This window comes from Haliotis rubra, unplaced genomic scaffold (genome assembly GCF_003918875.1).
Source record: "Haliotis rubra isolate DU_JTF1 unplaced genomic scaffold, ASM391887v1 Scf1266, whole genome shotgun sequence".
Taxonomy (NCBI): domain Eukaryota; kingdom Metazoa; phylum Mollusca; class Gastropoda; order Lepetellida; family Haliotidae; genus Haliotis; species Haliotis rubra.
Genome location: NW_025765188.1, coordinates 151,825 through 173,935, shown reverse-complemented (window position 1 = coordinate 173,935; position 22,111 = coordinate 151,825). Strand labels below are relative to the sequence as shown.

The 22,111-nt window shown below is 40.8% G+C and overlaps 2 protein-coding genes across 2 annotated transcripts in view; both read left to right on the top strand.

The window, feature by feature from the left end:
* LOC124266571 (malectin-B-like) overlaps positions 1–302 on the top strand; it is a 34,341-nt gene extending 34,039 nt beyond the window's left edge. Inside the window, exon 4 of the mRNA XM_046701389.1 lies at positions 49–302. Coding sequence (XP_046557345.1) covers positions 49–272 — 224 coding nt within the window. The 3' untranslated portion in view covers positions 273–302. The remainder of the gene's footprint in view (positions 1–48) is intronic.
* A 15,747-nt stretch (positions 303–16,049) lies between these two features.
* On the top strand, positions 16,050–21,392 carry LOC124266573 (serine/threonine-protein phosphatase 6 regulatory ankyrin repeat subunit A-like). Its single transcript, XM_046701391.1, has 2 exons — positions 16,050–16,153; positions 18,511–21,392. The coding sequence occupies exon 2, from the start codon at positions 18,543–18,545 to the stop codon at positions 20,760–20,762; it is 2,220 nt and encodes a 739-aa protein (XP_046557347.1). The 5' UTR covers positions 16,050–16,153; positions 18,511–18,542; the 3' UTR covers positions 20,763–21,392.
* The last annotated feature ends 719 nt before the right edge of the window (positions 21,393–22,111 follow it).

Below are 22,111 nucleotides of genomic sequence, written 5' to 3'. Positions count from 1 at the left end.
TGACACTAAATTTAACCTCACATAGTAACTCTGCTGTGCACTCTTCAGATGTACCAAAGTTACCTGCCCTTCCTGGTGACTCTTCAAGGGAAGAGGTGGAGGAGGAAGAAGAGGAGGAAGTGGTGCCAGGAAAAACCCCAAAGTCTCGTCGCCCTTCAGGACCAAAAGTCAAAGACCCGTATGCAGCAGACGACACTAGTACCATGTTATTACCTGTCTTTGTCGCGATAGGAGCCTTCATTCCACTGCTATTTTGTTTATGTAAATTGTAGAAATAAATGTTGATTTATTTTGGAGATCAAGCCAAGACTAAGTTGTGCATACTGCCAGAAAAAAAAGCCCAGTCCCTGGCCAAATCTGCAACAGGAGAAACCTCTGTGAGTCTGTATGTCCAAATTCAGTTTTACGTAAAACGATTCTTGAGCTAATGTTAATATCTTACACTTACTTCCATATTTAGTTTCATTATGAAACAGCCCCTGGAGTACTTAAGAAAATGGGTAAAACATATTGTCAAAATCTAATACATCTAAGGAAAAAATGAGTGAAAAATATTGTAAAAACATTAATACACCGAAGAAAAAGGGTGAAAAATAATGCCAAAATGTTAATACACCGTTACCATGGTTACAAGAGATTTCCAGATCTGACCAGGGACTGGGTATAAGTGTGTCCACCAGTGCATATATATGTCATCAGGGATTATGTTATTGTCAGTGGATTTATTTATGGTTCATCTTGTTTGAGGTATTTGTGAAAGAACATGTTGCTCAGTGCTTCTGGTACTGACTTGGAATCCATTCAGTGGAATAAATGGTGCAGTTCAGACATAGTCAGTCAACAGGATATCATTATTTCAGTGATTCCATCCAGGAATAGACGTAGAAATAGTTCTTTACCTGTGAGTAATATGGCATAGATTAGGTGTCAGAAGATATCCTGTATCTTGTACTTGTGCTAGAAGATTAGTGTTAAGTTATTTGAAGGTTAGTAGACTAGAGTGAAGGTAATTGAAGGCTAGTAGACTAGTGTGAAGGTATATGAAGGCTAGTAGACTAGAGTGAAGGTATATGAAGGCTAGTAGACTAGTGTGAAGGTATATGAAGGCTAGTAGACTAGTGTGAAGGTGTCTGAAGGCGAGAAGACCAGTGTGAAAGTATATGAAGGCTAGTAGACTATAGTCCGTTTGGCTCAAAAGCGAACCGATGAATTGCAATCTAACTCGAAAACTAATAAACAGAAAATACTCCATGAAACACTGATCATAATCAAAACGTCAGACCAACTCTTTGAGTTTTTTTGCAGAATTTATGTCCTAAAAATAATGAAGTTGTTTAACAAATCTATCATTAAAATATTGACACAATTCACTATTTGTTACGAGGGAGGAGTGCAGAGAAAGGGACAGCCAGGTGTTCGAGAAAGGATGGAGACAGCACAGCACAGGTTAATGAATCAATAACTTTGTCGGTACTTGTGCACGTGCTACTCTAACACCTGGCTGTCCCTTTCTCTGCACTCCTCCCTCGTAACAAATAGTGAACTGTCAATATTTTAATGATAGTTTGTTAAACAACTTTTGTAATTTTAGGACATAAATTCTGAAAACAAATCAGAGAGTTGGTCTGATGTTTTGATTATGATCAGCGTTTCATTGAGTATCATATGTTTATTAGTTTTCGAGTTAGATTGCAATTCATCGGTCCGCTTTTGAGCCAAATGCACTATAGTGTGAAGGTATATGAAGGTTAGAAGAGTAGAGTGAATGTGTCTGAAGGCTAGTAGACTTAGTGTGAAGTTGTATGAAGGCTAGTAGACCAATGTGAAGGTATCTGAGGGCTAGTAGACTAGTGTGAAGGTGTATGAAGGCTAGTAGACTAGTGCAGAGGCATGTTGATGGCTAGTATTGTAGTTTCAAACTGACTTAGTAGACTTGCGTGAAAGATACCTGAAGACCGACTAGAGCACCTGTATTAAGGTATCCTGCATCAAGGCTATCCTGAAGGTGTGTAGACAAGTTCTGAGGCTAGTTTCATGCTGACCCTGTAGACGTGGCTGAAGATATCCTGATATGAATCCACTTGGTGTAAAGATATCCAGAAAGCTTGTAGACGTGTGTGTGAAGGTGCTCAGAGGCCTAATATCTTCATCATGGTATCCTGTGGTTAAACTGGCATATCACTGGAAACATGCCTTGTTTTCCAGCCTCGATATGGCTGAAATATTGCCGATGTGATGATAAATTTTAACACACTCCCTCCAGCCTCGGATTTCGAGCCCACATAATAAAGCCCTATTGCACCTAACCCCTTCTCACCACCCCTCCCCCATTATGCACTTGGAATATTGCTAAAAGAAATCTGAAAGCTAACTCATTCACGTTACAGACTGCATTCAGGGATTATGGAGAAATAAGGGTTAAACTATACACAGAAACTCAGACAAAGCATGATACATGGCCCTCATAGCATACATCCTATCTATGTACCTGTATCGCAATTTATAATCACAATATACACATGTTCCATTGTGCTATGTTGACCGAACCGCTGCTGGGTCGCAGGTATATATGGTCCTAGAGCTGCCTTTACCACACCTGGGGAGGTGGGGTAACCTTGTGGTTAAAGTATTTGCTTGTCATGCCGAAGACCCAGGTTCGATTCCCCACATGGGTACAATGTGTGAAGCCTATATCTGGTGTACCCTGCCGTGATATTGCTGGAATATTGCTAAAAGGTGCATAAAACCATACTCACATGTCTAGAAGATAATGGTGGAGGTTTACTTTGAAAGTTAGGAACATGTCAGTATTGTTTGTGTTGGAGATCAGAAACCAGATATGCTGGAATGCATTGTTTGAAACCATGACCATTTTGGTAAATTAGAAAGATTACCTGACTCCGACCAACACTCAGAAAGGATCAAATTATGAGCCTAAGATGTGATTTTACTGAGATTGTGTAATAATATTGAATTGTTTTAAAGAATTCCACATTTTTCAATAAATCTAGTTAATTTATTTTGACTAACTACAGTCACATGAAAATGAAAAGTTAATCTTTACGTTCGTTGGAGTAGTTTTATTTACTTCATAACTGTGCACGTCTGAGTAGCAAGGATGGCAACTGTATCCTATATGAAATCTGTCATACGTTTCATTCCATCGATATGCAAGCTGTGAATGTTTGACTCATTGATTAAAACTGCAGTAATTTGAGACAGCTGTATGACATAGGACAAAACTCAATATGATTTGAACGTTGGTTTTTTGCCAACTTGTACTTATGTGCATCTAGGAAGAGAACTGCTCAGAAGAATTTACGGAGAATGCAATTCTTTCATATTACTGTAGCAAGTCTGTCATGGCCTAGGGGTGGTGGGTAGCCTGGTGGTTAAAGTGTTTGCTTATCACACCAAAGACCTGGGTTCGATTGCATTCAGGGATTATGGAGAAATAAGGGTTAAACTATACACAGAAACTCAGACGAAGCATGATACATGGCACCCAGAGGATACATCCTATCTATGTACCTGTATTGCAATATATGCACCTGTATCGCAATTTATATCACAATATACACATGTTCCATTGTGCTATGTTGACCGAACCGCTGCTTTGTCGCAGGTATATATGGTCCTACAGCTGCCTTTACCACACCTGGGGAGGTGGGGTAGCCTTGTGGTTAAAGTGTTTGCTTGTCACGCCGAAGACCCAGGTTCGATTCCCCACATGGGTACAATGTGTGAAGCCTATTTCTGGTGTCCCCAGCTGTGATATTGCTGGAATATTGCTATATTGAGTGGTATAGAGTGAGGATTGGTTGGACGTAATGTGTCATTGCAGACTGTGTCCTCATTCCTCTGATTAGGTTTCGGTGAAGGTAACTTTTGGTTCCAGTGTTAAAACAATCCAGCAGTGGTGGTCCAAATTGCATCAGGTCCAAGCTGAGGATAGGTAGCATTTGGATCCATGTTGAAATCATCCACCACAGTTTCACAGGGCTCCAGATAAGGGCCGTATCAGCGTATGTACGGATACGAATTATGCAAGATATGGAAGGAAATATTTAGGAAACGTAGCAGATACGCACCACAGCAATGTTGTATGGTCTTAGAATCATTTACAGACATATTTATCTGAAAAAGTTCTGTTTTACGGTTTATTGACCTGTTTACACAAGAGTAGCAATGTTGTGGTGCATATATGAAACGAAACACAAGACTACTGATACGCCATTAAATTCCATTCAGTACTGTAAGTTTACTCTTAAGTGTTTCCAGTACTCCTATATAAAAAAAATAAAGAGTATGTACTCCTGATGTTGACAGATTATCTGGTGCCCTGGTTTCAGGCTGCAGATTGGTAGCTACATGATAGGTTTTGAATGTTTCTCGTATAACTGCAATGATTCTGGTTACAGCACTTAATGTACTGACAGTGGAAGAGTTGCAGTTCACTCAAGTTGTCTCCCTTTGCCCTGCAATGATTCGCACTCTCGATTCAGAATTTTGATTCTGCCACACAAGTACCATTCTCTTCCCACAGAGGATACTAGTCTTCCGACGAACCTCTGTTCTAATACGGCCCTTTCATGGTGCGAGTGTTCAGGATTGGTGATTGGTTGCAATCAGATTTAGCTGTACAATCAGCGACGTTGTTTCAAAAGTGATCATTCGCAAGGCCTCGGTAATTTCCGTATGATTCGAGAAAACTAAACCTCTTCCCCTGCGCGATGCTCAAACGTTTCTTCTAGACAGAACTCAGTCATGTTATGGCGGATCAGTGGCGTCTCCATCGCCCTCGTTGACAACGGACAAGCTAGCAATTAAACATCTTGTGTGTAACATCAACACAAGTCCCCGGCAGATGGGGGATATTTGTGGCCCCACATTTGCTTGTGTTAGTCAAGTTGAATCTAAGTCGATGTAACACGTGTTCTGATTGGATAGAAAGAAGGGAGATAATTCGTGTTGCGATCTTTTGCCGATAGGGGATTTTACGAGAACCGGGAAATATGGCCGTATTAGAACAGAGGTTCGTAGGAAGATATGACAAGTAACCTCTGTGGGAAGAGAATGCACAAGTACATGTTTCATAAATGTCACTGAGAATGTCAAATTCTATGTGTAGATCGTTTGACAGCTTCAATTGCTGTGGAAGGAAGCAAGGTGATGAAACAGCTTTTTAGGCAAAGGGGATAATGTTTGTCAAAACCAAAACTTGTCTTTCCTGATATTTGTCTCTCCAAAGATATCACCAAGCCTTGAGGCAGTTCAATCATCGGTCTCCACAATGGCCACATCAGACCTACTGAAGGAACAGTTGCTAGTATGTACCAAAGATACTGCTCAGTGCCTGATGTTTTGAACTTTTTATATATTGTATGTTATGTATGACATCATCAGCTATTTATAGTTACCCCATATCAATAGTTTCCCCTCTTATATGACCTGTGGAAGAATTACAACCATCGATCAACCATTTTGATCTTTTTTTAAAAATGATTTAACCGACATAATTATGATTTGAAAATGGTCTGCATTGAAGAAATATTATTGATATGCTTTTGATGATTCGTTATGTGTTGACGTGAGTAGCTACAAGGGCAGTGGGGTAGGCGCTTGCTTGTCACGCCGAAGACTTGGGTTTGATTCCTCATATGGGTACAATGTGTGAAGCCCATTTCTGGTAGCCCCGCCATAATATTGCTGGAATATTGCTAAAAGCGGCATAAAACCATACTCACTACCACTTACTCTTCAGTAGCTAAATTGTCACAAACCAACATATTAGCTTTTTTGATGTTCCTGCTTTAAATATTGGTGATAAACAGTGACAGAGTGACCGATTATTAATGCTGTACACTGGATGATTAATGTAAGGTGCCTAGAAAGTTGTATGAGACAGAGTAAAATGGATTCTGCGGTCTGATTTATAAAAAAACATCAGGGAAATTATGCTTACTGAGATGAAGATATGTTTTGTTAGCTATGCTATACTTATATGTCAACTTTCTGTGTTGTTGGACAGTGGTGAAACGTCCATTGTAAGGCCTACGTGTAATCGAACGCACTAGAATTTACTGTGAAGAGTTATCTCCCTTAGTTGCACCAGGATCCACTGAGCAACATTTACACAAAACATCAGCACTACAGCTACATCAGCTCAATCACCTTGTTGATTGCATAGGGCCGCTAACTGTCCTACCTGGTTATAATGCCACCCTGGATATAGTGCCATATTTTCTCTTGGACAAACGGTGGCATTATAACCAGGGTATACTGTATTACTGTATATGCTAAAGCATGGGATTTGTACTTACCATCAAACTGATCCTCAGACTTCAGTACCCCAGAAACTCAACTTCACATAGTCTATAAAATAGAAAGTGAAGAATAAACATCCTTACATCAGACATTAGGGATGCCACGATACATTGATGCATAGATACATTTTCTAAGACAATACAATTATCGATACATTCAAAACTGTGTCGATATTTAGTTTTGAAAGTATTGCTTTAAATATGTTTATGTACCATTTACGTTTTGCAATTATATCATGTTTTTATCATGGAAACCTTTTAATCTCTGAGAATAAAATATGTTGATATTTTCATGGACAATTTTAAAATATGAAATAGTAATGTTCAATATGTAATTAAATTTACTCCATAATGCCGCGAAAATAGGTTTTGTGATATGTATCGAATCGTGACATGGGAATCGTGATACGTATAGATTCATGACACTTATGTATCGTGACATTCCTATGACATACATGCCATTGATATGTAACCCGGGTGATTGTGTAAGTCCTTTATCTCACTGATGCTAGTCGTACATGTGGAAGCTGTTGACTATGTTAGAACCACCCTTTCAGCATGTGTGTGTTGTACAGGAGATAATGAAAACTTGAGTAGTAACCTTTAGAATTGGCTTAGATCAATCGTCAGCATTGTCCCAATAACAAATATACATTGCATTGTCGTGATACTTCCTACTGTGTCTTATCTAGCTTAGTCATAAAACTATCAACATGAGACTTGCTTGATCAATAAATAATGCATTCAATTCTGAAATGAGAATGATTGAAATACCATATTTCCTCTATTAGGGGCCATTCTAATAATTACTTGTATGTCATTGAAACAGCCTTTCTAATTATGGCTTAGTGGTGACTTATCACATTAACAAATCCCAAATTCTATAGTCAGTCAAATTATACATATCGAGATACTGGAACTGAAAGGTATAATCATTGCATGTTGCAAGTCATGTTGGGGTGGTGGGGTAGCCTAGTGGTTAAAATGTTTGGTAGTCATGCCGAATACTTGGGTTCGATTCCCCACATGGGTACAATGTGTGAAGCGCATTTCTGGTGTCCCCCCCACTGTGATATTGCTGGAATATTGCTAAAAGCTGAGTAAAACTCACTCACTCTCTGTAAGTTATTGAAAGGGACCATTTGTTTCATCAACTGGTGGAGGGACGACAAATAATACTTTTGACAGACTCTGAGACTCTGGACCAACCAAGCATAGGCTGGCATGTATTGAAGTCTTCGCATCCAACAGAGGAAATATGGTTAACTGTTCATCTGCTGTCAGGCTGTACTGTTTAATCTTTTGTTCCCTGAATGTCTTTGATTTGCAAACATGGTTATAAGTCAAATATTAGTTCTGTGATCTACTATGCTTGAAGTCCATTTAATGGCATAATACATGAGAACATCTTACTTCATAATCCAAGTTGGAAATAGACTGGTACCAGCCATAACATGGCTTCACACAATCATACAATACCCTCTGAACTTTGTTGTTGAAGGTGAGCCACAGTGCATTGCATTATCATGCAAACTAGACATAACCATAACTGATGGCATTGAACTAATTGATCCGTTAAATGTACAGAATAGAACATTTCGGAATTATAAATATTTTAGGGATATTGTTTATGAAACTGTTTCAGTTACCACTAATCAAAACTATCCCTATGAATATTTATGATCCCTTACTTATTTTGTTCAGAATATTATAATGATATCATTAACGTTTATAATGGGTGGCTGATTTAAAAGTAGTTTTAGATGTATGTTGGGTCGTGTTATGTCAACAGATGATGGTATTTTATTGCAGAAATTCATTAAATGTGTTTATTTTATTTGTTCATGATAGATATTCTTAACACGTTTGTATTGTACATGTAGAAATCTTTTATGCATTCCTGTTTTGTTTTCATTGTTTTCATGCTGCACTTGTGGACATTGTTTAGGGTTTACTTCACAGCATGTCATTAGTCTGTACAGTCGAAGTGTAAAAGTTGTATATGTGAAGTTTAGGTGGTGCCACACTGTTTTGATTTTAGGGTTTACAGATTTCTGCTTCCACATGACTTAAAATGAATAGGGGCTGTGCGGTAGCCTAGTGGTTAAACTCGTCATGACCCGGGTTCGGTTCCCCACATGGGTGCAGTGTTTTAAGCCTATTTCTGGTATCCCCCTCCTTGATATTGTTGGAATATTGCTAAAAGTGGCTTAAAACCAACCTCAATCACTCACTTAAAATGAATAAGAATATTTTCGTGTTTGTGAGTAGTCTTGATTCCGTTTTCAGAATATTTGTTTTACAGAACCATACAGTGCAGAACATAGACTACTTTCTCCATAATCTAGACTCTGTGAATTGAAAGAATGAATGTCTCAAATATTTCATGTTGCTTTTAAAAGCTTTATATGTATATTATTCATCCACAATAGGGAACTGGTTCCAAATCTCAAAGGTTGAACGGGTGGCCTGACCAGCATTTGACTATGCAGAGTTGTTTCCCTTACATGTACCAGGAACCTATGATCTTGTGTTTGTATCCCAGCTACCCTGATTTGGTTTCTAGGTTTGGCTACCGGATAACCTTGCTCATGTGTAAGACAAAGTATTAATGGATACCAACTTCGTCTTCTTTAGTTGACATCCATAATATTTAGTCTTATACTTGAATACCAACTTCTATATGCCTCTTAAGAACCAGGAGTGGTGGGGTAGCCAAGTTGTTAAAGCGTTCGCTCGTCACGCCGAAGACCCGGGTTCGATTCCCCACATGGGTATGCTTATACTTGAATACCAATTTCTATATGCCTCTTAAGAACCAGGAGTGGTGGGGTAGCCAAGTTGTTAAAGTGTTCGCTCGTCACGCCGAAGACCCGGGTTCGATTCCCCACATGGGTACAATGTGTGAAGCCCATTTCTGGTGTCCCCCGCTGTGATATTGCTGGAATATTGCTAAAAGCGGCGTAAAACCATACTCACTCACTCACTCTTAAAAACCACATGCACATGCGTTTCAACTAAGGCCAAAAAAAAAGGTCCCTTTTCGCTAACGCGACCGACCCTATCGTCTTTCCTCCTTTCCACTGGAGTGCATGTCAACTCATCATTTTCATCCAAACCAAGTATGATATTTTTATGTTCTTCAGTGTACGTAGGGCTAAAATGCATTGCATTGAATTGGTATAATGGGTCATCACTGACCAAATCTGCAAATAAATAAGATAAATAATGATTTGACATAGAAATATTTCAATGTTTCATCATAAGGCATTGTCACTACATGATGTGGTACTATTGAAGACTTCAGGTGCCCACCTGGTGCCACTAAGAAATAAAAAAAAAGTAAAAGCCGTCCAACCTACCCTTTTTATAAAAGGCATGTAATAGGAAACGGACATATTTTTTTTTTTGGGCCTAAGTGGTAAACATCAAATACAGCTTCACTTTGAGCTGTCCTCTCTCACCAATCTGTCATCCCTGATATAACTGAAATACTTTCTTAACTGGCATCAAACCCAACTCACTCACTCACCTGTTGAAGTCTGAAGTCTGTAACGCTCAAAATGAAACAGTATGGCCTTCAATTTACCATAGTATCAAATACAAATGCACCGTTACTAACAGTAACCCCCAATGCTGTAGTCCGTTTGATTTCATTTGAGACCGATGAATTGCTCAATAACACAAAATCTAATAATTGCAACAAAAGCAAATTTTGCACAGTCACATGAAATCGACAGACCAATGCTGATAATTTGTCTCATAATAGAACAGAACAGCCAGGTAATCAACAAGCATGTGCAGTGAAATTTCAATTTCACACGTGCACCTCGCACACCAGGCTGCTCTACCAGCAAGTGGTCCCCCCTCGTAAGAAATAGCGAAAAGTGACAACAAAATAATGAGCGTTTGTTTAACAACTTTTTTTATTCGGGTGTCCAAAATTATGAGACAAATCATCAGAGTTGGTCTGACGATTTCATGTGACTGTGCAAAATTTGCTTTTGTTGCAATTATTAGATTTTGTTTTAGTGAGCAATTCATAGGTCTAAAATGAAGTCAAACGGACTATAGTGGGAAATAAAACAGTATATGGTTACACTGCAAGTGTACATATTGGCAGAGTAGTTATATGGATGGTATACATTCAGTATTTATGTGTAGAGATAATGAATGTGTGATAACATGCAAAAATATGCTAGCCATGATTCTGCTTACATAGTGGAGGCACTGCAGACAACTTTTTCTTTCATTGTTGGAAATGTGAGTATAAATGTTCCAATGTTTGTAATTCATGTAGACAAGGATACCCATTGGGAGAGTGGCCATTCTGTAGCTCATACTTCATTTTAGACCATGGATGATTTGGAACGTTGTTGAATGTGTCTTTGGAAAATCTGCTTAGCATAGCTTCTTTTCCTGGTGCCGTCTTAAATTTTCTTTCTATGAGGACAATTATATTTTCTTTGGCATCTGCTTTTGAGTTCAGTTCATGATACACAGACTGTTCATAGGATGCACTGGTCCAAGCATCAATGGTTCCACAAGGTGCATCACCAAGGTGTTCTAGAAGCCTACGACCATTGCTTCAAATGATGGTTCCACCATGTTATGTTTCATGGCTTGTCAGGGCTGTGGTATTACCAAAGTAAATTGTCACGTTTTGTCAGTAAAACATCATCTCAAGCAAAATATTCTTTTTGGCAGAGACACTTCTGGCCCATCTTGTAAGGAGTTAGATAGAATTCTTCTTTAGCAACTGGTGCATCTAACAGGGTCCAGTGGTCTTGCTAAGATCATTGATTGGTCCTTCCCCATCCAAGGAATCCCTCTCCACGTGTATGCCCTTTAACAGTACCTTAAAGAACCAAGTGCTCGCCCTAGGTGGTAAAGGTAAGGTAGCCTGGTTCAGCAGTGGTCAGTTCCCCACATGAGTGCAATGTTTGAAGCCCATTTCTGGTGTCCCCTGCCGAGATTTTCCTAGAATGTTGCTAAAGACAACGTAAAACCATACTCACTCACTCCTCTTAGCTGCAAATTTCCACAGCGTAGTTTTTGTTGTTTTTCTCACCCTTTTTACTGACACCATGAAACATAACCTCTGGTAGAAGCTGTATTCAAACTGATGTCAAAATACATGGTTTTGTTTGTCTGTGGATTATTTAATAATCAGTTATGGTTAACGTTTCCTGTGTATGAGTTTAGAGTCTTGTAGTCTTCCTTAGACCCTTGTCTGCCATTCCAGTTCTTGGTAGATGAACTTTTAAATTTCATGTCAGCTCAGTGAATGTTCTTTGAATGATGTATTTTATGATGTGGGAGTTTTATCATTGTTGAAGTTAATAAAGTCTCCATTTCATATGAAAGAAATATATTGTGTTCCTTTGACATTCAGGAGGCTGCCTGTTTGTGAGTGTGATGTAACATCTGGATTTCAGGTTTAGTTACGTCTGGATTGACCCATGAAGGTCCGGGTTAGAATGTACCTTCAGTAACCCATGCTTGTTGTACAAGGCGACTAACGGGATCGGGTGGTCAGGCTCGCTGGCTTGGTTGACACGTGTCATCGGTTCCCAATTGCACAGATCCATGCTCATGCCATTGATCTGGTCCAGATTCGATTCTTTACAGACTGCAGCCATATAGCTGGAATATTGCTGGGTGCGGCGTTCAACTAAACTCAATCAATCAATATGTCTGCAATGAATCATAGACTACCTGCAGTATGATGATGTTCATCACACTTCCAACAGTGGGATTTCATGTACTGTACAACAGGTTGCCGGAAGTCTGAAACCGAATACATTGGTTGAAACTTTGGTTGGCTGGTGTTTAACGCCACACTCAGCAATATTCCAGCTCTATGGCGGACCGTCTGTAAATCATCATGTCTGGACCAGACAATCCAGTGACAATCAACATCATGAGCATCGAGCTACGCAATTAATAATAATAACACCCGATAATAACACCCGATCCCGTTAGTTGCCTCTTACAACAAGCATGGGTTGCTGAAGATCAATTCTAACCCGGATCTTCAGGGGTCGTATATGGTAAACAGACGGCCTAAAGTGTGAAACTGTGTATGGTACAACACGCTGACTGGTGTGATTCTCTATACTGTAGAAGACAGACAACTGGAGATGTGATTCTGTATGAAGTCAAGCAACAATACATGGTGTCTGAAGTGATATTCTGTATACAATACAATCTGTCGAAGTGTAATTCTGTAAACAGTACAACAGCAGGTTCACAAAAATACATGCTGTCTGAAGTGATATTCTGTATACAACAATACAATCTGTCGAGGTGTAATTCTGTAAACAGTACAACAGCAGGTTCACAAAAATACATGGTGTCTGAAGTGATATTCTGTATACAACAATACAATCTGTCGAGGTGTAATTCTGTAAACAGTACAACAGCAGGTTCACAAAAATACATGCTGTCTGAAGTGATATTCTGTATACAACAATACAATCTTCACGAAGGTGTGAATTCTGTAAGTGTAATCCCAGTACAACAGCAGGTTCACAAAAATACATGCTGTCTGAAGTGATATTCTGTGCATAGCGGCAATACAATCTATCGAGGTGTGATTCTGTAAGTGAGCTAAAGTAGCTACCCCAGGTCTGTGACATTCTGTATACAATAATAAATCTGTCGAGGTGTAATTCTGTAAACCCCAGGTGTAATTCTGTAAGTAGCTAAAGTAGCTACCCCAGGTGTGATTCTGTAAGTAGCTAAAGTAGCTACCCCAGGTGTGATTCTGTAAGTAGCTAAAGTAGCTAAATTCTGTAAGCAGCTAAAGTAGCACCCCAGGTGTGATTCTATGGGCTACCCCCAGGTGTGATTCTGTAAGTAGCTAAAGTAGCTACCCCAGGTGTGATTCTGTAAGTAGCTAAAGTAGCTACCCCAGGTGTGATTCTGTAAGTAGCTAAAGTAGCTACCCCAGGTGTGATTCTGTAAGTAGCTAAAGTAGCTACCCCAGGTGTGATTCTGTAAAAGTAGCTACCCCAGGTAGCTAAAGTAGCTACCCCAGGTGTGATTCTGTAAGTAGCTAAAGTAGCTACCCCAGGTGTGATTCTGTAAGTAGCTAGGTGTAATTCTGTAGCTAAAGTAGCTACCCCAGGTGTGATTCTGTAAGTAGCTAAAGTAGCTACCCCAGGTGTGATTCTGTAAGTAGCTAAAGTAGCTACCCCAGGTGTGATTCTGTAAGTAGCTAAAGTAGCTACCCCAGGTGTGATTCTGTAAGTAGCTAAAGTAGCTACCCCAGGTGTGATTCTGTAAGTAGCTAAAGTAGCTACCCCAGGTGTGATTCTGTAAGTAGCTAAAGTAGCTACCCCAGGTGTGATTCTGTAAGTAGCTAAAGTAGCTACCCCAGGTGTGATTCTGTAAGTAGCTAAAGTAGCTACCCCAGGTGTGATTCTGTAAGTAGCTAAAGTAAGCTACCCCAGGTGTGATTCTGTAAGTAGCTAAAGTAGCTACCCCAGGTGTGATTCTGTAAGTAGCCCCAGGTGTGATTCTGTAAGTAGCTAAAGTAGCTACCCCAGGTGTGATTCTGTAAGTAGCTAAAGTAGCTACCCCAGGTGTGATTCTGTAAGTAGCTAAAGTAGCTACCCCAGGTGTGATTCTGTAAGTAGTAAAGTAGCTACCCCAGGTGTGATTCTGTAAGTAGCTAAAGTAGCTACCCCAGGTGTGATTCTGTAAGTAGCTAAAGTAGCTACCCCAGGTGTGATTCTGTAAGTAACTAAAGTAGCTACCCCAGGTGTGATTCTGTAAGTGTGCTAAAGTAGCTACCCCAGGTGTGATTCTGTAAGTAGCTAGTGAAGTAGCTACCCCAGGTGTGATTCTGTAAGTAGCTAAAGTAGCTACCCCAGGTGTGATTCTGTAAGTAGCTAAAGTAGCTACCCCAGGTGTGATTCTGTAAGTAGCTAAAGTAGCTACCCCAGGTGTGATTCTGTAAGTAGCTAAAGTAGCTACCCCAGGTGTGATTCTGTAAGTAGCTAAAGTAGCTACCCCAGGTGTGATTCTGTAGCTAAAAGAGCTACCCCAGGTTCTGTAAGTAGCTAAAGTAGCTACCCCAGGTGTGATTCTGTAAGTAGCTAAAGTAGCTACCCCAGGTGTGATTCTGTAAAGTAGCTAGTAGCTAAAGTAGCTACCCCAGGTGTGATTCTGTAAGTAGCTAAAGTAGCTACCCCAGGTGTGATTCTGTAAGTAGCTAAAGCTACCCCAGCTGATTCCAGGTGTGCTATTCTGTAAGTAGCTAAAAAGTAGCTACCCCAGGTGTGATTCTGTAAGTAGCTAAAGTAGCTACCCCAGGTGTGATTCTGTAAGTAGCTAAAGTAGCTACCCCAGGTGTGATTCTGTAAGTAGCTAAAGTAGCTACCCCAGGTGTGATTCTGTAAGTAGCTAAAGTAGCTACCCCAGGTGTGATTCTGTAAGTAGCTAAAGTAGCTACCCCAGGTGTGATTCTGTAAGTAGCTAAAGTAGCTACCCCAGGTGTGATTCTGTAAGTAGCTAAAGTAGCTACCCCAGGTGTGATTCTGTAAAGTAGCTACCCCAGGTGTGATTCTGTAAGTAGCTAAAGTAGCTACCCCAGGTGTGATTCTATAAGTAGCTAAAGTAGCTACCCCAGGTGTGATTCTGTAGGTAGCTGAAGTCTACCCCAGTAAGCAGCTAGCTAAAGTAGCTACCCCAGGTGTGATTCTATAAGTAGCTAAAGTAGCTACCCCAGGTGTGATTCTGTAAGTAGCTAAAGTAGCTACCCCACACAACACTTTACTGTACAACACTACTGTACAACACTACTGTACAACACTACACAACACTATACTGTACAACACTACAACACTCTGTACTATACTGTACAACACTATTCTGTACAACACTATACTGGACAACACTATACTGTACAACACTACTGTACAACACTATACTGTACAACACTACTGTACAACATTGTCTTTGCATAATCGAGCATCAAATGGAAGACTATTGATCAGTGCAGTGATAACAGTGTGCGAAATAGTTTCCAAATTTTGTTAAGTTTAATAAGTCTGAGGAGAATACCAACACTTGATTTGATATGCCCATGTGGGGATTCGAACCTGGTCTTGAATTTAACCATAGAAAATGTAAGCAAAAGATTACACAAGGGTAAGCTGCTAATGTGATGAACATTTGTATCAGGCCATGATCTTGCATGATTTAAAAGGGTATTATAACTTACCAAGTCGGTGAGAGTGATATATATTTACAAAATGACCCGATGAAAATTCTACAGCCAGTCGGGCCAGTGACTGTGGAGACTTACTGGCCCGACTGGATTTTACCAGCCACGGGTTGCGGGCTAGTGGCTATTTCGCACATTGAGGGACAAACTAAATCTCCCATTTTGACCACCTGATCCACAATTCCGTCAGTCATTCCGACAAGCACCGGTGTTCGGAACTGGTCCCCAGTCAGGGTTATAGTTCCTATATTGGAGATTCCCAAGCATATGGACCAGGGTGCCTTGTACAAAGCGATCTTAGTGCTAAGTTAATCTTAATTCCCCTACCTTAACATAGACGTAAGGTAGTCTTAGCGTTCAGGTCGTTTTGTACAACGCCACCCAGGTCATATTGCCCGGTGATAGAGGGTCAGCAAGATAAACAAATCAGTTCAATAAGCGCCACCTGGAGTAAGAGAAACTGATAAACAGAGGGGAGGTTGAGACGAAGTCCAAAGATTGTGTCAGTCAATCCATATCGACCGAAGCAGATTGTACTGGCCACTCGGACATCGGGCAAAGATCCCGCCAGTGTAATGCTTCTGAAAACATAGTAAGTATAATCATTATAATCTATTTACATTCCCTTGGTAACTGAAAGAGTTTCCAACTTTTCATATTCATGTATTAAAGTGAGAGTGAGTTTAGTTTTACGCCGCACTCAGCAATATCCCAGCTATATGGCGGCGGTCTGTAAATAATCAAGTCTGGACCAGGCAATCCAGTGATCAACAGCATGAACATCGATATACGCAATTGGGAACCGATGACATATGTCAACCAAGCCAGCGAGCCTAACCACCCGATCCCGTTTCATGTATTAAACTTTTTTTCATTAAAACTGCATAAAATACAACACGACACACGTAATATACACTTATACAGTTGCAGTATTTATAGACCACATATAGCTGCACATAATGTATTTTCATGATAAGTATATTGTTTCAACAACTAGAAAGTATTAAAAGTAGCGTATGCCATTTGGCTTTGCGAAATGGATACCATGTTCATGAAATATGAGGACAGCATCTTTTTCACATTCTTCTAACTATGGGAGCTTGGTCGTCATGGACACCAGTGACGTAAACAAAACTATGACGACGCCATCACATTGGGGTATCAGAAAATAACAGATAACGGTTATTTTAATTTTTCAACGTTCATAAACGTGTGTTTCCAATTCAGAGAGAATTATTTGGCATTCCATCGTCGTGTTTCAAATAATAATCTCATTTCTTTTTAAAATTACAAATTTATTGAAGAGATTACGTATGAAGAAGACAGTTGTTCAGCTAAGCTGTAACGGCATATTAATTAAAGTATGAAACTAAAAGATACAAAAGTCTTGCTACACCATATATCTGTGACGGGCGATTTCTGTCTTTTAACAGCCAAAGCTCAATAATGTTTTTCTATAATTTTCTGTGAAAATTTGGTTTTTCGATTAAATTGCTCCTCTTCCATCCCCCTTCCCCCTCCATAATACGAAATCGTGAACCATATTTTAAAAATAAATTACCTCATTTTTTATATTTCACGATAACGATGCCAAATATCAACAGCCTACCGAAACCAAATGACATGTATTTTGTTATAAATATTGTAAATGACAGATACAAACAGGTTTTATTCTCAACTGTGCTCTCTTCCTAATATTATAATTTTCAGGTAAATAAACTCAATTAACTTGAATCTGTATAAATAAACTGAATCTATTTCCGCTCCAACTCAGAATGCATGTATGTATATAACCTGTAATATAATCTCGGTCCACGTATGAGACTAATTACAACATCTGTACTTTGGCTAGACGATACAGATAAACGGCTAGATACTACATCACTGCAAACTTTCCACCCACATGAAGATAACACGAAATAATAGAACTTTATTTTGCTCAAAGCGACTTAAGTATTCACTCACCTCTGCGATAGATATATGTATACGCATAAAAATAACCCATTGGACTCTGTGTTAGAAAAAAAATACTCCTATTGTCGCTTTTAACGCAATAACATCTCAATTACAAACTACAGCTACTTTGTTTTCAATTACTCCGGCTCAGTAGTGTGAGTCACGTAGGTAGGTAGGTAGATAAGGTTTTAGGGCGACCTTGTGCCTTAAAAGGCCTATATGCGCCCAACAAACTGTTATATTTATGTTCAGTTAAATTACGCCGTACTTCCCCGTTTTAACGAGGAAGTCTAAGACAGCTCTTTGTATGTAACCATACATTAAATTATCTAAGGCACGTCAATTCGATGCAGAGTTAAGTCCCTTTGGCACGCCAGAATTCGCATCGCAGTTGCCTCAATTATGGTTTTAACCTAACCGTTTTGGTTTTACAAAAGTGGTAAATGTATCCCTTTCCTCTCACATTAAGCTCATACGACGTGATATAACTTGTGAATGAGTGAATGAGTATGGTTTTACGCCGCTCTTAGCAATATTCCAGAAATATCACAGCAAGGGGCATCAGAAATGGGCTTCACACATTTTACACATGTGAGTCTTCAGCGCGTTGAGCGGACGCTTTAACCATTAGGCAACCCCACCCCGTGAAGTCCGGGTTAGAATTGATCTTCAGTAACCCACGCTTGTCGTAAGAGGCGACTAACGGGATCGGGTGGTCAGGCTCGCTGACTGGGTTGACACATGTCATCGCATCCCAATTGCGTAGATCGATGTTCATGCTGTTGATCACTGGATTGTCTGGTCCAGACTCGATTATTAACAGATCGCCGCCATATAGCTGGAATATTGCTGTGTGCGGCGTAAAAATAAACTCACTCACTTACTAGCCCTCCCCCCACCCACCCCGATATAACTTCAATACTGATGAAAGCAATAAGAGTTCAACTCACGTACTCACTAACTGTCATTGAAGTAACATCCATTCTTATTCAGAACTTCTCCAAGAGCCAATGTGAAAATTCAAGATGGATGCCAGGCCACCCGACCTACACGACGCGTGTCGAGATGGGAACGAGGCTGAGGTACAAAGTATCCTGTCACGTGACTCAGTAGGCATCGACAGAAGAGGCCCGAATGCCAAGACACCGGTTCTTATAGCAGCAGAACGGGGCGTCAAACCGATATATGATCTGCTGATAAACCGTGGATGTGATATTTCTAAAACCGATGACAACAACAACAACATCCTCCACGCTGCGTGTAAAGGGGGCAACGTGGACATCGTTGAAGATGTCATTTCCCGAGACGCTGCACTGCTGAACAGAGGAGGACATCACCGAAAAACGCCGGTTATGCTCGCAGTCGAGCATTGCCATGAAGTCGTTTTTCATCTGTTGTTAGATAACGGTTGTGACCCGAAAACAGCGGACGCTCTTGGTTACACAGTACTTCACTGGGCCTGTCTTGGTGGAAGTCCTAGCATCGTTAAACACCTTCTGTCTCAAGGAAACATTGACATCAACGTCAAAGGCACCGATGGCGTCACGCCCGTGATGGCCGCTGGAAGAAATGGACATGAACAGGTTTTCGACATGCTTGTCGAACAAGGGTGCGATTTGTCCATCGTGGATGGTCATTCTAATACCGTCCTTCATCACGCAAGTCGCGGTGGGTGTTTAGCCATTGTGGAATTCATTCTAACACAGGATGTTGTTGCTATCAACAAGAGAGGAAAGAACGGATTATCACCTGTGATGATTGCTGCAGAGAAGGGACACAAGGATATTTTCTACCTTCTTATCAATAAAGAGTGTGATCTGAAGGGAGTCAGCAAGCTTGGCAACAATATCCTGCACTGTGCTGCTTGTGGGGGATGTGTGGAAGTTGTGGAGTATCTTCTGTCGCGGAGAACCGTGGACATCAACAGCAAGGGCTGTGGAGGTATCACACCTGTGCTGATGGCTGCTTTGATGAATCAGCACGAGGTGTTCCTACTGCTGGTGAACACGGGGTGTGATCTGACCGTTACGGACGCCAACAACGACAACGTGCTTCACCAAGCGTGTCGAGGAGGAGCCACAAGCATCATCGAGTACGTCCTGTCACAAGACATCGCGGATATAAATGGGAAGGGAAGAAACCGTTTGACTCCTGTCATGATTGCCGCTGAGAAGGCCCACAAAGACATATTCTATCTCCTTCTTAGTAAAGGAAGCGACCTCTCTGGGAAGAGTGTATACGGGGACTATATACTTCACTGTGCCTCCATTGGAGGCAATGTTGAGATCATTGAGTACCTTCTGTCCCAGGGAGTCGATGACATCAATAGTAAAGGACAGCTTGGAGCGACGCCTGTCATGATGGCAGCTCAGAAGGTGCGGAGAGAAGCGTTTGGGCTGCTTGTGAGCAGAGGAAGTGATCCGGCTGTTGTGGATGAGAACAATGACAGTCTTCTTCACCATGCGTGTTCAGGAGGCTGTGTAGATATAGTGGAGTATGTCATGTCTGTGAGCAGAATCGACATCAACCGACGAGGACAACATGGACTGACGCCAATCATGATGGCTGCATACAAAGGCAACTCGTTGGCCTTTCATGCACTTGCTGAAGTTCAGTGCGATATGTCCCTGAAGTCTGACAGCAATTTAAACATATTTCATATAGCCTGTATTTCAGGCAATGTTGAAATTGTGGAATATCTTATGTCAAATGGTGCCGATATGCATTTAGAGGGTGGAGAACATGACAGAACGCCCATTTCTATGGCTGCAATGAGAGGCCATCGGGTGGTTTTCGATTTACTTGTCAAGGAAGGTTGTTGCATTACAGATGTGGATGCAGACAGCAATAATATTCTCCATCACGCAGTCATCGGTGGAAACAAGGAGATTGTTGAGTATCTTCTTGCAAATGAAATATTTGACATTAACTCTCCAGGGCAGTTTTTGAGAACTCCTGTAATGATGGCAGCCGAAAATGGCAGAAAACCTGTGTTTGAGCTGCTTGTTAAAAAGGGGTGTGATCTGACCCTCGTGGACGAGAGTGGGAACAATATCCTCCATGCAGCATGTTGCGGTGGGAATCTAGACATTGTGGAATATGTGCTTTCGAGGGATCTTCTGGACATCAACGCTCGGGGAGCGGGTGGAAACCCGATTGAAGTAGCCGAGACAAACGGATATAAGGATGTCGTAGATTTATTGAAGCGGAAAGGAGGCAAGGCACACCGTTGTGTTATATCTTAGGGACATGAACACAGCGGGGCAAAACGTTTGAATCTGGGCTGGAGATTGGCCCTTTGCTTCCAGAGACTCTGATCTTGAAGTTAGAATGGAACATGGGCTGGAGCGAGGCTGGAACTGGGATTGAAAATGGGATTGGAACTGGTGATGGAACTGGGATTGAAATTAGGGGTTGGAGCTAGGGTTGGACCCGAGGTGGTACTAAAATTGGAAACGAGATGTGCGTTTCGTTTGGAGTTCATTATTACAATGGAATTGGAGTTGCACTGAAGCGGTTAGTTGGTTGGTTGGTTGGTTGTTGTTGTTGTTTAACGCCGCACTCGACAATATTCCAGCAATATGGAGGGGGTAAATAATCAAGTCCGGACCAGACAATACAGTGATCAACAGCAAGATCATCGATCTACGCAATTGGGATACGATGATATGTATTTCTATTGTTGTATTGACTTAAACTGGTCATGGGGTGTTACAGTCTTAGGTTGTGTGGGGAATAGAAGCTGAAAATGGATATTTGTCTTTAGGTTTAGGGTAGAAATGGGGTTGGACCGAGGAACCACGGTTTAATCGTTAACATGGGGTTGGGATCGGAAGGGGCTGGTTGAGGTGAGAGCTTGAGCTGGGACAGGTTACGATGGGGTTTAAAGGGGGGAAGGTGGTGACGATGGGGTTTTAATGGGGGTTGGTGCAGCTGGATCTGGAACTTGTGTTTAGAATGGGGTTGGATTCAAGTTGGAGCCGGAACTGGGATTTGAGTGAGTGAGTTTGGTTTTACGCCGCTTTTAGCAATAGTCCAGCAATGTCACGACTCGGACACCAGAAATGGGGTTCACACGTTGTACCCAGCTGGGGAATCGATCCTGGGTCTTTGGCGTGATGAGCCAACGCTTTAACCACAAGGCTACCGCCCCGCTCTCGAGCAAGGAATGTACACCTGTTTGAGGTTTTCTTAGAACAAGCTGATTGAGAAATTGTGATAGTGATGTATTCGAAATGTGTATAATGGTTGTGTTTCGGACCTCATGTCTTTCGTGTTTCAGTGGCTGTTACTAACGTACGTCTTGATAACTTTTGTAAGTTTGGAGTGAAATCCAGGTTTCAAGTCTTTCCTTTCATCTGCAAGGCGGTTCGGTGATTAAAGATACACAGGACATTATGGAAACTTTCAAATTTAAGCTTGCTTCTAATCACGTATCTATCTTTAATAAATCACATTTAAACTCGAGAATGTTTTAATTCTCGGGGAGGCGGGAGATTATTTTTTTACTAAAAAAGCTATTTATTCTCAAACTGGTCTTGATTTTACAGAAAATCAAATAAGCAAATACTGACTGACTTTTCATGTTATGTGT